Here is a 15,881-nt window from a genome sequence, read left to right as displayed (position 1 = left end):
GCGTGTGATGGGATGGGAGGCTACACTCACTTGAAAATTAGGCAAGTTCTCTAAGGGCCCTGGACACCTATGTTAGCAACATACATACATAAATAAGTTGAAGAAATTTTTTGATAAATGTTACAGACCTAAAAATCTTCTTCTTCTCCTTCTTCTTCTTCTTCTTCTTCTTTTTTCTTTTCTTTTTTTTTTTTTTTTTTTTTTGGCAGTAAATTATAGTATACATTTTCATTCTCTACATGCCAGAAAGATCCCAGCATATACTAGCCAAATACAGTCTCACATAAACTAATAACTTATTAGTACTGCTTTTGCAAGATCTATTCACCAAAAGAGCAAGAAGGAACATTTTTAATTTTTGGGACTAAACTGAATTGGTAAGAAAACCAGATCCAACATCTGCACTATTTCATTCTGCAGAATACTTTGGTACATACAATAATATGACTACCATCTGAGTTCTTTCAAATACATTCACAAAACAAGAAGCAAAAGAAGATCCAGAGGAAAAGAGAAAAAAACAACAAAGAGCAAAGAAAACAAGCTCTACTGTCATTACCAACACATATCACTCAGACCTGTCATTAGTTGATACTTGGAAATAATATTTAGCAAATATCTGGCCTAGCTTTCTTGCGCACAGATATGCAGCCTCTCTGATGGTCCCTAAAGACTCTGATCTCAGAGTAGTCTCTCAGGTCATCAAGACTAATATACTGTTGCTTGACCATCCTTAATGAGTCACCACCAGTGTCATTTATCCAAACATAAGGGTGGCATGTCTCATCATAGTAATACAGCAAGCTCTTCATTCCCCCATTACTAATGCCACTCTTACCAGGCATATAAGCTTTGTATATGCTCTTGCATTTCAGTCTCTTAGAAAAGCCTGGCTTCAAAGTATGAACCTTCTTCAATATTGATCCCACCCTTATTTGCAATTCCACAGGCCGGTCGCTTAGGTTCCAGATCCTTGTGCCAAATCCTGAGGCTTGAGTGTGGTCGCGGCATCCATCAAAGCAACCACCAAATGGAAAAATGCTGAATCCTGGCATTTTTCCACAGAAGGGCTTGGAATTTCTTGCTACCTTTAACTTTGGGGCAACATGCATTTTTGTGTAACATTCACTAATTATAGCTTATATATAATAAGGTATGGAGTATGGACCCCATAAAGTTCAGTCATCAGTGTGTGTACTATTATTAATATACCAATGGCTGAGATTTTCAGCCTGTGGCCCATCCAAGAGGCAGTCATTGTGTTTGTGGTTCTGATCATATTAGGCTAGATATAGATGATAAATGGGAGTTGTACCATATAAAGTTTGGAATATTGTTAGCCCTTTCACTAAGAAATGGTAGGGTCTCAAACCCCCCCGCAAAATTGCACACAAGAAGACAGTGGGAAAGGTAACATGTAGGAACAAAATTTTAAAAAAAGAAAAAATGACACAGAATGGCTTTTCAATTGTTTCTTTGGAAAGGAAAAAGCAACGAAAACTAATAGCATCCACTTTGCAATTCAAAGGTTCATGATGAGACACTATATGATGTTGCTTCACCTTTCATCATTAGGGTTACTTTTGATTTACTCCAATTCCAAGTTTCAAACAGACGACTTTTCTTCCCCAGAAAAATTGCTCCAACATTTAAGTGCTTGCATTTTGTACCGCACCATCCACCATCTAGTCGGTGAGCCACTGTCACCAAGTCCATAGTTAGGACCACCAAAATCCAGATGAATGATGAACATGTTGCCATGGTTGTTGAATGTTGATGACAGTAGCATGTATCCAAGGATGCAACCTTGTGGTTGTAACTTGAAAAGCTTGTGACACAAAACATGAACTAAATGTCATAAAACAAAAAGCGTATGTATTTTGGTCAACACACGGTCCATCAAGTGGTGTCTTTTGTTATCCCTAAACACTCAATACTTCCAATCATACCTACTCTAAATCCATCCATTAACTCCTATTGTTTGTTACAAAAAATACAACACTTCACACTAACAAAACTTAGAATCCACCAAAGGTTGTCTACTTCACACTAATTTTTCAGGCTGTCTACTTCACAATCCTCCAACATCATTACAAACCAGCTCATATCCAACAGTGGCATTAATTCATCACGAAATTTCCGATCCACTGGTAAGCAAAAGTAATTCAATGACTTGGTAATCAATCTACCAAAGTGACAAGACTCCCTTGAATAGTAGTAGCTGAGTAAATATGAGTTCACAAATGAGTATTTGTATAAGGACTTTTAATCCAGAATACTATTCTGATATAAAACAGAAGCTTGCTAGTTGCTACCCATTTTAAATTTGGATGTGCTTAATGATCCAAACCAATCATTACAAATATCGCAAAAGGTCATATGAGCAAACACAAAAATCCAACAAGAATAATGTCAAGCCTCACTAATTAAGCACGAGATATCATATTGTTTGCTTGATCTCATTACTTAATCTTTATTTAGAAATCTGAATTTCTACTCATTTTTATAGATATATGCCAAATAATAAAACATTGAGGGGAAATAAATATTCTTTCCCATAATGGCCAAATACAGAACCTGCTCCTTACATGTGGACTGACCAGAGCAATATGTTCTGCTATTGTCAAATGCACGGTTGTATTAATGATATAGGTACTTTTGAGAGTGTGAATTGTCGAGAGAGAGAGAGAGAGAGAGAGAGAGAGAGACTTATCAAAACAAAGCCAAATACCAAATAAAATTCAGAGTTCAAATCAATACTTTCATTAATTCCTTTGACCTTTATTTTCCAGTTTCAGACATGAGCTACACTTGAATTATAATACATTCTTAATTTTAAAATCGGCCATTTCTGTTGAAACTAAATTACTAAAAGAAGGGACTGTACAGATCATGGATCAAAAGCTCCAAATGCCGCAAATGATAAAACAGACATGGCCTTATAAAAGAAGGTAGGGGAAGAATTTACACAGAACATTAATTTCATTTTTCATGATTGTCTTCAGAAGGGTCTATCTTGATTATGAGAGGCTGGTTGAGATCCACAGGTGGTTCAGCTACAATGGGTAGCTGTGGTGATGCTAAAACGCCATCAATATCCTCATTTTCAGCCAAAGCTTTTTCTAAAGCAGCCTTGGCAACTTTAGTAACACAAACCATCAAAACCACTGCAGACAAGCCAAAAATAAATAAATAAGACTTAAAGAATTGGGAAGATTCAAATACTAGTTTATTTTCTTTTTCTTTTTCTTTGAAAAAATAAAAACCAACAACAATATGGGCACATGTGGGCCCACAAGCCTCGCGTTCCCCACAACTCATGCATGGTGGACCTTGTTGTGTGACATGTTTCAGGCATTCACCAACACGACTGACTCCTTCACTTCTCTTCTTCCCCCCAACCACCCCTCCCCCCTCCTCCCCCTTACTAGAATTTTCATTTGTGATTTCACTTTGAATGTTTATAGATTGTTCCTGTAATGTGCACTTCATATTTCTCATGCTAGTCATTTGAAAGCTGAAACCCCTCTTTTCATCATAGTTACTAGAAACATAAGTTGATGATTTTATTTGGAATTGTTACATATACTGACAAGTGTAAAGGTGGGGCTTTTTCATAGACATTGTAAATAAGAAGGTAACCCTGGCATGTGCGTATGCATGAATTTTGATGATTGCAACTTACCAGATACTGCAAGGCCCATTATGATAAATGCCTGCATCCATAGTATAAAGAATGAACATGTATCAGAATAGGCTATAAAAAAGAGAGAGAGAGAGAGAGAGCATGCATCATTATTTCCTAAATCTCACTTAAGACAATCTGCTCTGCAAGAATCTTTCATGCCCTTTATGAACATGCATACCTCTGTGAGTTGCCAGTAGGCAATCAGATGGGCTATGGTTCTAGTTTCAGTAGCCATGTGCTGGGCTGGATAAAAACTTAACATGCCTAAATTGGGAGAAAAAGGAGGCGGGGGGAGGAGAGAGAAAAAAAATGTCAAGTCTCTTACCCAACGAGTCTTTGAAAACTCACTCCATCCATGTGTTACATCAGAAAGATCCTTGAGAGTTGTTCCAACATAAACTAATGCGAGTGTTATTGGCTGCAACAGAAACCATATCGAACACATCAACAAACCATTTAAACTGGATAGTATACTTCATAACTTCAATATCAGGACATACAAACTCTCTTCCATGTATACATGTCTCAATTGTTAAACTTAGACAAGTATTTATTTTTATTTAATTTACAGGCCTTCGAAAAACTAAGATTCAATAAGAAAATCTTAGTTGTCCTAGATGACCGTATACATAAAATAAAATAAACAAATTAGTTGATTGAGACACAAGAAAAATTGCATATGCATCACTTAGCTGATTGACATATTGCATGCATTTGGGGCACTCCTCAAACAAGACAGCTTTAACTCTTTTTGAATTGTCCTCATGCCAAATATCATCCCCATCCATTTGATTCAGATATTATGTGCCCAAATAATTTTATACTACGTTGTTATTTGATAAGTAAAATAACATTTCATTTAAGAGAAAAGAGGGGCATAGCCTGAGTGCACAGGAAGTACACAATGAGATACCCTAGAAGAAAGAAAAGAGAGCTACAAGGCTAACATCTAAAATAGTGTTGCATGATCACTACAGTACCATAGTAGAGATGCACACCCAGCACACCAGGATTAAAAGTAGTGTCACATGATTCAGTTGCATGACCCGGAGGACAATCAATGGAGAAGACTGCATTGCCTCGATGACAAAGCTTTCTCCACACGCACACACAAACACAAACAAAAAAAGGAATAGAATAAAAGGCAGCAATGCCCCCCTCTGCCCAACCAAATTTCTGTTTTACTTCACAAAGTTGGCATGCTGGCCCCTAAAAAGATTTATCCCCCCATCGCCAAAATATATCCATAGACTCCCTTGTGATATATATTAAACTAAAGGATGACTCTTTTTAGGGGTAAGTTAAGACATGCACCCAATGGGGTCTTGAAACTGCAACCTCATGCTCCATCCCATTATTATGGGAGAGGGAGGTGCCAGTTGAGCTATATTAAACAGCAACCTCTACTTTATATTCAAAATTTCTGATGACCATAAAGCATGTTTAACACATAAAGATCATTCGGCTAATCACTGAAAAATGAGAAGTAAAAGTTCAAGTGCAAAAAAGATACCATCATTCCCAACCAGGAAGCCAGCATGTATTCCCCTAGTGGAACGGGAGTCACAGACAGGAGGTAATTCAACATGTTAAATGGCAGTAAGGGAACAAGCCGAAGCAGCAAAACAATCTGCAGAGTGAGAAAAGAAGACTTTGAACACAACAGTAGTGCATTTACAATAAATTACAAAACAAGGCAGCAACTCTAGAGATGAGTTATTTTAAGCCAAAGATACAATAACAACAAGGCATTAGGCATCCTTTTATAAAACTTTTCAAAATGTACGAATTGACAGTAAATCTTATATTCCAAACCCCCCCCCCCCTTTTTTTTGGACATAAGGGTGTGGTTTCATATCTTAACCTACGTTCAATCACTATTTCCTAAAGTTGCATAATGTGTCTGATAAGTTTAATTTCATGATAATTTGTACAGTTTTAATCATCCCCCTTGTTCTTGTAAATAGGTATTAAAGTACTTCTCCTCCACTTACTAGGCATTTTGTTAATTGCGCTTAAGATTTTATTGAAAATGTTTGTCAACCAACACACACCAACATCACCCAAGCACTTCCAAACCTCAATGGGGATTTCATCTGGTCCCATAGCTTTTTCCCATCCTTTAGCTTGGTCTTCCTAATTCATCAAACAAATCTACGATTTCTATCCTCCATTGGGTTACCCATATTGCTCCAATCTTTCATGTCTTTTACATAGTTTCCATTAAAATAACTGTTCCATCTCTCTTTAATATGCTCTACTTTTACTAAGACTCTTTGCTCTTCATCTTCAATGCACCAAACACCATTCAAGTCTCTTGGTTTCATTTCCCTCATCTTAGCAAGTAATATTCTATTCTCCCTCCTCCGTCCCCAACTTGCTAAATAATTTATCATGAGACTTACATTTATTGGACAACCTTTTTTGCCTCCCTTTTTCGCCACATTATAATTTTTATAAGCAACATTGTCTCTACATCTAGGTAGGCTTCTATAACTATCTCCTTCTTTAATCTAATTGCTGCCTGAACCTCCATATTCCATTGCCAAGTCTCCTTAGTTGATCGCCTACGTCCTTATGACTCTCCAAGTATGTCTTTAGCCATTTTTTTAATACAACTAGCCATTTCCTTCCACATCTAATCAACATCTTCGCCTAAATTCCACTTGCCTTCTTTTGTCATTTTATCTTTAAATACATTTTTGATTCTCTCCCTTGAAACCCCACCACATAATCATTGAATTTATTAGTCTAATACCTCTTCTTTTCCATCTTCCAATACAAATATCTAGTACCACCACCCTATGTTGCGTGGCTACACTCTCTCCAGGTATCACCTTACAACCTTTACAACACCTACCATCCACTTTTCCAATATGACCATTCATGTCTCCTCCAATAAAAATCTTTTCCTAATTTGGTAACCCTTGAATCAATTTATCCATGTACTCTCAAAACTTTTGCTCAATGGATCCTTCCAGTCCTATTTGAAGAGCATACGCACTAATTATGTTAATTTTTTCTTCTCCAAGGACAAGTATTATTAACATACTTTTATCCCTCATCCTCCTAAGTCCTAACCTCAACAACTTCTTTTTTAGACATTTATCAATGATTATCCTTATCTCATTTTTATTTTTTATGTTTTCTTGTACATAAGAAACAAAAATCAGTTCTAAGAGAAATATGAATTTTACAAACCTTGAATCCAGAACCATGAATTGCAATCGCAATTGACCGAAACTGTGGATAATCCTTCAACTTGGAAATAACAAATGATCTTCCAATCTGTGCAGGAATCAAGATAAACATATTTACCCCATATGCATAAATATAAAACAAATAACTCCAAAATAAATTGTAGAACTGAAAAACGGAATAAAACAACACAAGCAAAAAAGAATCTGAACATTAGAGGAAAAAAACAAAAAATTAGTTTGGCAAGATCCTTTCATAACCTTGATTGTTAAGTTACAAATGCACCAGTGGGTCTTGTACCCATGACCTCACTCTCCACCTAGAACTTATAAGGGGAGGAGGTGCCAGTTGAGTTAGAACTCATTGGGGATCTTATCATTTGAATTTGTAGTATTGACAAACAATATATGAAATTTTAATAAATGAGGTGCCTCTCTCTCTCTATCAGCATGTACAATCGACCATTCAGTGGAACTAAAATACTAGCAAATATGCGCCGCCTTAACAGTCAAAGACTTACTGTTCTTCCAAGAAGAAATGCAGCCCCTGCACCAATACTGGCACCAATCGAGTCAGCCACAAAGCCCACGGGCAGCCCAAAAAGATAACCACCACCAAGCTGAAACATGGAGAGAAGATCAGATAAGGCAGCACTCTTTTTTTTGGGGGGGGGGGGTGGGGGAGGGGAAGGGGGGTAGCTTAACTAATGCTTTTCACAATTAGAAAAATTCAGAAATGAACAGAAAATGAGACAGGACTGCAAAGGGAAATGCTTATGAGAAACATAAGTCGATACCATCATTTGCTATTTTTGAGCATATTCAATTTTTTTAAAAGAAATCATAATGCTTCCAAAAATAATAAAAAGAAAAGAAAAGATACTAGTATCATTGAAGTTGGGTAAGGGTTTGCTAAAGCATTGCAATTGGGTATATTGCTTACAGTTAGTACTGATGCTGGAACTGCCAAGACTGTCAGGGGAATGTATGCAACAGCCCTGCCAATTATCCAAAAGAGTAGAGTTAAAAGGTTAACAAAAATCAACGTTCAGCATTAAGTTATTCATTATTCAGAGGACCAGTTTAATGCTTAAGTAAGCAATCCACCATGCCTAAATATTTCCTGATTGACTTAAAGGCTGAGAAATCAACAAGATTTCACATAAAAAATGTGCATATTACTATTTCAAAATATCGGTTGTTTCATAGAGATCTCAATGATAGGGTTCTTTTACTTCATGCCCTTTAAATTAATAACATAAATAACAGAGAAATCAAAGCTCTTTAATTTAGTTTAGAGGAATCAAGAAGCAAACTTGAAAGTCAAGGAAACAAATGAGAAACCACTTATTAATATCCAGTCCGCATAAGACTTTAATTCCTAAACCTATTGAACTATGAACTCATCTGTACTCAGACTTGTCAAGGAAACGAGATCATAAACTTAACCATTAATCTTAATAACAAAAAGGGCCAGTCTCTCAAAAAATTTCAATTAAGCAAAATAACTTTTTCGTTCTATAGCACCATTTCCAATCAAAAGGGTTAGATTCGAGTCAGTCTTCTGAACATCCCTAACCAAATTAATCAATGACAAATAAATTAAATGAAGTTCGAAATCAGCATATACGTTCCAAATATAATATAGTTTTCCATAATCCCAACATAACATAATCAGCAGGTTGGTTCAATTTGGGTTCGATTAAGCAATCTAGTTCAAAATTGTTTTTCCATTAGTATTATAAGTGGCCAACTTCAGTTTGGATATCCAAACGATATAACAAGTAGATAATTTACGAACTCATTAATATCATTCACAAATATATAGGATCTACTTTTTTTTAAAGGGGGGGAGGGGAAGCAAAATTGGTTAATCAAAACTTTCAGAATATGTATTATCAACCATTTTTAAGCTGGCCAGATCAGACTGTCAAACAGTCCATGAAACATCAAAATAGGATTAAAATTCTGCAAGCATAGTTGCATACAACTATTAGGAAAAAATTTACAAAGAATATACTTCAGGCCAATAATCAATTGAACTCTTCAAACAGCCCTTCTAACATGTGCCATCTATAACAGGGATTCCCACTTAAGCGATGAGTACAATAAAAATGTGATTTGCAATCATATCAGAGTTAAGAACCTTATTCCCAAAGACAGGAGCCAAAAATCAAGATTACCATTTGATGCAAAGTAGAATAGTGAATCACTAAGCATTAGAAATTTGTAATTGACTTACAGCACAAGCGGACCCCAAGGTCCAAGATCCTGCTCAACCCATAATAAGAAGTTCTTCAGAATCTGCAGAAAGCAGATGATGCGTAAACCCTTTACTTACTCAAAAAATATTGTAAAGCTTTTATAATAAAAAAAGGTTTTCCAGAATGTTCAGGATATAATGTTTATCAAGGACGAGATCCATAATAAAACACTCTTGTTGCAACCAACAAAATAGAAGAACAGATGCTATAGAGTAGAAGAACACACCCTAACATAAACATACTACATTGTCAAATATGATATTAAATGCAAGACTGTAGACTGAGATTGCAGGCTCTGATATAGTTACATAGTACCAAAGCACTATCCTTTTCAGGAATCCAAATTATATCAAACTTAGAAACTGAAGCTAGCATAAGAATATGAACTAGGTTTTGCGACCAAGCTGATATCCTTATCTGTAGACAGCCTGAATACCAAAGTGCTATACAATTTTTCATGATAGGAAATGAACTCTTTTGCAATTAAAAAAATCAAACTGGGTACAGAATTACATGCCTGCTTCAAAGTGAATTATATCCCCATAAAATTGGGGGGTTTTTTTAATCTTCCTTCTGTTCTAAATTTTAATTTGCAGTGACTCAGAAAATGACCATTCAGGAACAGAAACATCAGCTCAGATTTCAATCCAATTCCAGCAAATTGCTTACAAACTCAAAAAAACTCCCTTAATTGATCTGAAACCCCAACCTATCCTAACCCAAAATCCAAAAGATTCACAAACGCCCCACACAACAAAACTAAACAAAAATACCCACTAACCAATTTCACCAAATCTGACACAAACACAAGAAACCCATCTCAGGAAACCCACAAAAGATCCTCAAAACGCAAAAATGACAGAGACCCAGATGAAAAAATTGTACCTTTTCAATGGGGAAAGTGAAACAAGCGGTAACCACCGCAGCGAAGAGGAGTAAGATAAGTGTGATCCTGAGCGCTGAACCCCACGTGAACGCCATGAAAAGCCTGCGACGCCAAGGCCTACACTCCTCGTCGTCAACGCTGTAGTCGGAGATTGCTTGCTTCAGCGACAAGCGAGCCCTCAATCCTCCAAGGTTTGCCAGATTTTTCACCTTTTATTTGGTTTTGTTTGAGATTTTTTTTGTGACACTCGGAAAAAATCAAAAAAATGCACAGTAGATTTGGATAATTTGGCTTTGAAGTAATCAATTTTCCAAGTAACAACAACAATAACGCGAGGCCTCAAACAAAAATGTTCGTTCTGTCTCTCAGTCTTTGCGCTTCAGACTCATCAGATACATATATATATATATATACACACGCGCGCATCAATTTGCAATGCGTGTGATCGTGTGTTGGGTTAAAGTTAAGTAAAAAGACCTGTTTCTCAAAAAAAAAAAAAAAGTAAAAAGACCTGGGAACAATAGCTTAGGTATTATTTATTAGGTGTAGCTTTTATAGCTACTTAATTAAAAAATATATTTTTATATCATGAGAAAAAATTTACATAATAAAATCTTAAAAGATGGATTTAAGTAACAATACCTAAATACTGTACTTAAGTTTTGTCCTAAACTTAATCATAGAAACATGAAAAGTTTGTGATGGGACTGACGAAAACAAGCATAGACGAGGTAATTTGGACCAACGAGATAAGCCTGCAATGACGAGTATCTACTTCACTGACGAAGTTAAACATCTCATTTAATGCCATGGACGGTTACAAAACCAGTTGTACAGACCGTTAGGACAGAATTAAAGCAACATGATGAGGCCAGAAAATGTTACCCAGAAGGATATTAAGAACCACCATAATTACCCAACGGCTAGAGGGTACAACTATATATATAAAGCCCTCAAACACCCAAGAAAAAGGTATGTGCACATTGAGATATTCACTGTAAAATTCTTCAGATACATTATATTGTCCTTTCTTAGATAATTTCCAATACTGACTTTGGCATCGGAGACGTTGTGGCAGGCGCCACACCGGTGACCACATTCGAGGGTACATACTTACAGGAGGCCGGAGATCGTTTCTGTCTACACGTATTGGCTGACGAATTCACACTTCATCAGTTTGGCGCCATCTGTGGGGAACAACATTTTCGTGTTCAATACAGAAAAATAGTCTCACATGGAGTTTAATCCGGATTCGGCAGCCTTAGCTTAACAAGTTCAAGCCCTCGTAGCCACCGTTGAAGAACTGACTGGACAAAATCAGGAGTTGAAACTACGGCTTCAACAAGAAGAGAATCGATCTAAAGGGAACCAAAACGACGAGGGAGACAGTCGCAGAAGAAGTGACCATCAAAGGCCCGCTACTCCAACCGAGCACAACTCGAACCTTCTCCAGGAGATGAGGCGGGAGATGGACAAACTCAGAAACGCCATCAAGGAGAAAACAGATCGAAGTGTAGACCGAATGGTTAGGGCAACAAATTTGCCGTTCACCCCGACAGTACTTAAATGTCTAGTACCGTCGAAATTTCGGCTACCCCAGCTTGAACCATTCGATGGGCTAAAGGACCCTCAGGATCATCTGAATACTTTTAAGACGACCTTAGGGCTCCAGCAGCCCCTAGACGAGATACTGTGTCGCTCCTTCCCCACCACCCTCAAAGGAGCTACAAGGGAATGGTTCACGAAGCTGCCAACGTCGTCCATAGACAACTTCGAGCAGCTGAGCAATGCCTTCTTGCGTCATTTCATTGGAGGACAGCGTCCTAAAAGAACCACGGATCATTTACTTACTATCAAGCAGGGAGAAAAGGAAACTCTAAGGTCATACGTGAAACGCTTTACTCGCGAAACACTGGAAGTGGACGACGCAAACGATAAGGTGCAACTGACGACCTTCAAGGCAGGGTTGAAATCCAAAGAGCTTGTTTCGTCACTCGCAAAGAATCCCCCAAAAACGATGGCCGAAATGCTCCTGAAAGCACAGAAGTACATGAACGCCGAAGACGTATTAGTCGCCATCAGGGATGGAGGGAGACCCAGAGACAAAGAAGAAAGGAAAGATGACGACCGTAGAGGGCAGAAGCGGGAGCGCCCAAATCGTCGGACCAGTGACGGAATCAAAAGGAAGGATGACAAAGGGCCGCAAGCTGTAAAATTTACCCCTCTCGTTATGCCAGTCGATAAAATCTTGATAGAGATTAAGGACGAGCATTACCTTAAGTGGCCGCGACCATTGCACTCATCCCCTAACGTCCGTGATAAGAATAAATACTGCCGATTTCACAAGGACCACGACCATTACACTGAGGATTGTCGAGACCTCAAAGAACAGATTGAGGAGTTAATACAGAGGGGAAAGCTATAGAAGTTCATCAAGAAAGGGGAACACAGTAGATTCCGAGATGGAAACAAGGGTCAGCGCGAGTCCACCTCCGGGGGAAATAACCGCCAGTACCAGTCCCCTCAAAATGTGATAGGGGAAATACAAACGATCGCAGGAGGACCCATGGCAGGTGGGTCATTCAGGTCCCTCAAGAAAGCATATCAACGACAGGTAAACAGCGTCCATATGACACCCCCGTTGAAACAGAGACGAACTTATCAGGACATGATTTTCAATGAAGGAGATGCTATGGGAGTGAAACAACCTCACAATGACCCCCTGGTCATAACACTTATAATAGAAGGGTTCAACACAAAAAGGATCCTCGTGGACAATGGGAGCTCTGCTAACATCATTTACTTCCCTGCGTTCCAGCAGCTGAAACTGGATCCAAAAAGATTGTGCCTGTTTGACTCCCCACTTGTCAGCTTCAGTAGAGACAGGGCAAACCCCAAGGGCATAGTGACGTTGATAGTGACAGTGGGAACCTACCCGAAACAGTTGACCTGTGATCTGGACTTCTTGGTCGTGGATTGTCCCTCGACCTACAATGTAATCATTGGAAGACCAGCGCTCAACAAGTGAAAATCATTCACGTCAACCTACTGCCTGAAGATAAAATTCCCGACGGAGAATGGAATAGGAGAAGTCAAAGGAGATCAAGTCTTAGCTCGGGAGTGTTACCAGGCCGTTATGGGGGCAAAGGAGAACCATACGTGGACGATCAAAGAAAAAGAGAAAGAAAAAATAGAGGCCTTGGAGATAGTAGAATTATTCGATGAAGAACCAAACAAGACGACCAGGATAGGGACGACCTTAAGTCCTGAGATGAGGACAAAGCTGGTTCAATTTCTTAAAGAAAACTTAGACATCTTTGCCTGGAGCCATGATGACATGCCAGGCATATCCCCAGAAGTCATCCAACACAGGCTGAATGTAGACCCGGAAAGGAAGCCTGTCAAACAGAGACGAAGAGTTTTCGCACCAGAAAGGGATCAAGCGGTTACTGACGAAGTGAATAAGCTCCTGGCTGCCGGCTTCATCCGCGAAGTATATTACCCAAATTGGCTCACAAATGTCGTCCTAGTGAAAAAAGCAAATGGGAAGTGGAGAATGTGCGTAAACTTCACAGACCTAAACAAGACATGCCCGAAGGACAGCTTCCCCTCCCAAGAATAGACTAGTTGGTAGACTCCACAGCCGGGCACAAGCTTCTAATGTTCATGGACGCTTTCTCCAGATACAACCAGATAAAAATGGCAGAGCAAGATCAGGAGAAAACATCCTTCATCACAAGCTAAGGGCTCTATTGCTATAAGGTAATGCCCTTCGGACTAAAGAATGCCGACACCACTTATCAAAGATTGATAAATAGAATGTTCAGCAAGCAGATAGGCAGGAACATGGAAGTATACGTAGACGACATGCTCGTCAAGAGCAAGGAGGAACTCACCCATCTGGTCGACCTTAAAGAGACATTTGCTACTCTCAAGCAATATCATATGAAGCTGAACCCTAGTAAATGTGTCTTTGGCGTAGCTTCAGGGAAATTCCTAGGATTTATGGTGTCCTAGAGGGGAATTAAGGCGAATCCAGAGAAGGTACAAGCAATAATCAATATGACCTCGCCCAAGACTATCAAGGACGTCCAGAAGCTGACAGGAAGAATTGCAGCCCTCAATAGGTTCGTCTCTAGAGCGACGGACAAATGCCTACTCTTCTTCAAGACATTGAGACAGGCTTTTGCTTGGACTGACGAGTGCGAGGCCGCATTCCAGGAACTCAAACGTTACTTAAGCAATCCACCCCTTCTAAGCCCGTCAAAAGAAGGAGAGAACTTGTATTTGTACCTGGCGGTGTCAGATACAGCCGTCAGTGGAGCCTTGATCCGAGAAGAGGACGGGAAGCAACTTCCTGTCTATTACATCAGCCAAGCTTTCCAGGGAGCTAAGTCCAGGTATCCTCAGATCGAAAAGATCACGTTCGCGCTGATAATAGCTTCACGAAAACTCAGGCAGTACTTCCAGGCGCATCCTATCTTGGTAATGACGGACCAACCTATCAAGAAGTCCATGAATAAGCCTGAAGCGGCAAGGAGAATGGTCCAGTGGGCGATCGAGCTCAGTCAGTTTGATATTGAATACCACCCCAGAACGACCATAAAAGCACAAGCTTTGGTAGATTTCATTGCGGAATTCACCCACCTGGACGAGGACGGCTTAACCTGTGAACACCAACAATGGACAATACAGACCAACAGCTCGTCAGCCTATAAGAGAGGGGGAGTAGGGGTAGTCATAATTACCCCCGACAGAGAAAAGCTAAAATATGGGGTTCAGTTGAAATTCCCAGCGACTAATAATGAGGCCGAATACGAAAGGATCTTGACGGGGTTAAGGCTTGGAAGAGAGTTTGGAATTAAGAACCTGGTGATCCAGAGTGATTCGAAGCTAGTAATCGGGCAAGCCAGGGGAGAATACGAAGCCAAAGAAGAAAGGATGCGAGGTACCTCATATTGACAAAGAATCTAGCTCAAGAATTCGAAAAGGTGGAGTTCGTGTAGATCCCAGAAGCCAGAATGTGATGGCAGACGAAGTCTCAAAGATAGCCTCGTCAGATGAAAGAGCGGTGGAAGAAGGCCTGATGATAGAGGTTCAGAAGAACCCCAGTATTGAAGAGGTTCCAACGTTTGCAATCCAGAGCTCGAACAGCTGGATGACACCCATCCTGTCACTCCTTCAGGACGGGCATCTTCCACAGAACAAAGAAGAAGCCAGGAAGATCAGAAAGCGGGCAGCCAGATTCATAATCCTCAACAACGCCTTATACAAAAGAGGCTTCTCCATGCCTTACCTAAGGTGTGTCGACGAGAAAGAAGCAATGTACATCCTGAAGGAAATCCATGAAGATGTTTGCGAGGACCATGCCGGCCCCAGATCCTTGGCAAGAAAAATAATTCGAACAGGCTATTTCTGGCCTACTATGCAGGTGGACGCAACAGAATTAGTCAAGAGATGTGACAAGTGCCAACAGTTCGGGAATGTTCAGCGACTTCCAGCAGAGAAATTGACGACGATTTCATCCCCCTGGCCATTCGCACAGTAGGGAATTGACATCGTCGGCCCGCTGCCTCAGGGCAAAGGTCAGGTAAAATTCTTACTAGTTGCTATTGATTATTTTACAAAGTGGGTTGAAGCAGAGGCGCTGGCGACCATAACCGAGGCCAGGATCCAAAGGTTTGTATGGAAGAACATCATTTGCAGGTTCGGGATTACAAGAACGATCATATCAGATAATGGGCGACAATTCGATAGCTAAGGCTTCAAGGAATTTTGCTCGGGCCTAGGCATCAAGAATCAATTCTTGTCCCCAGGTCATCCACAAGCGAACGGACAAATGGAGG

General features: G+C 39.5%; 4 protein-coding genes across 4 annotated transcripts; 2 read left to right on the top strand and 2 right to left on the bottom strand.

Moving 5' to 3' along the window:
- Positions 1-374: 374 nt before the first annotated feature.
- On the bottom strand, positions 375-1,362 carry LOC111992273 (uncharacterized). Its single transcript, XM_024024144.2, has one exon. It carries the CDS (start codon positions 1,110-1,112, stop codon positions 609-611), a length of 504 nt encoding a protein of 167 aa, XP_023879912.1. The 5' UTR covers positions 1,113-1,362; the 3' UTR covers positions 375-608.
- Positions 1,363-2,740: 1,378 nt separating this feature from the next.
- On the bottom strand, positions 2,741-10,433 carry LOC111992274 (uncharacterized). Its single transcript, XM_024024145.2, has 9 exons — positions 10,035-10,433; positions 9,128-9,189; positions 7,829-7,883; positions 7,407-7,505; positions 6,890-6,976; positions 5,202-5,318; positions 4,014-4,106; positions 3,686-3,716; positions 2,741-3,167 (listed from the first exon to the last, which is right to left on the bottom strand). The coding sequence occupies exons 1-9, from the start codon at positions 10,128-10,130 to the stop codon at positions 2,983-2,985; spliced, it is 825 nt and encodes a 274-aa protein (XP_023879913.1). The 5' UTR covers positions 10,131-10,433; the 3' UTR covers positions 2,741-2,982.
- Positions 10,434-11,503: 1,070 nt separating this feature from the next.
- LOC111992266 (uncharacterized) lies at positions 11,504-12,460 on the top strand. Its single transcript, XM_024024134.2, has one exon. The coding sequence runs from the start codon at positions 11,504-11,506 to the stop codon at positions 12,458-12,460; it is 957 nt and encodes a 318-aa protein (XP_023879902.2).
- Positions 12,461-15,061: 2,601 nt separating this feature from the next.
- LOC111992265 (uncharacterized) lies at positions 15,062-15,583 on the top strand. The gene has a single exon (XM_024024132.2). The coding sequence runs from the start codon at positions 15,062-15,064 to the stop codon at positions 15,581-15,583; it is 522 nt and encodes a 173-aa protein (XP_023879900.2).
- The last annotated feature ends 298 nt before the right edge of the window (positions 15,584-15,881 follow it).

Source organism: Quercus suber, unplaced genomic scaffold (assembly GCF_002906115.3).
Source record: "Quercus suber isolate HL8 unplaced genomic scaffold, Cork oak 2.0 scaffold_42, whole genome shotgun sequence".
Classification (NCBI taxonomy): Eukaryota; Viridiplantae; Streptophyta; class Magnoliopsida; order Fagales; family Fagaceae; genus Quercus; species Quercus suber.
This window is presented reverse-complemented; position numbering and strand designations above follow the sequence as displayed.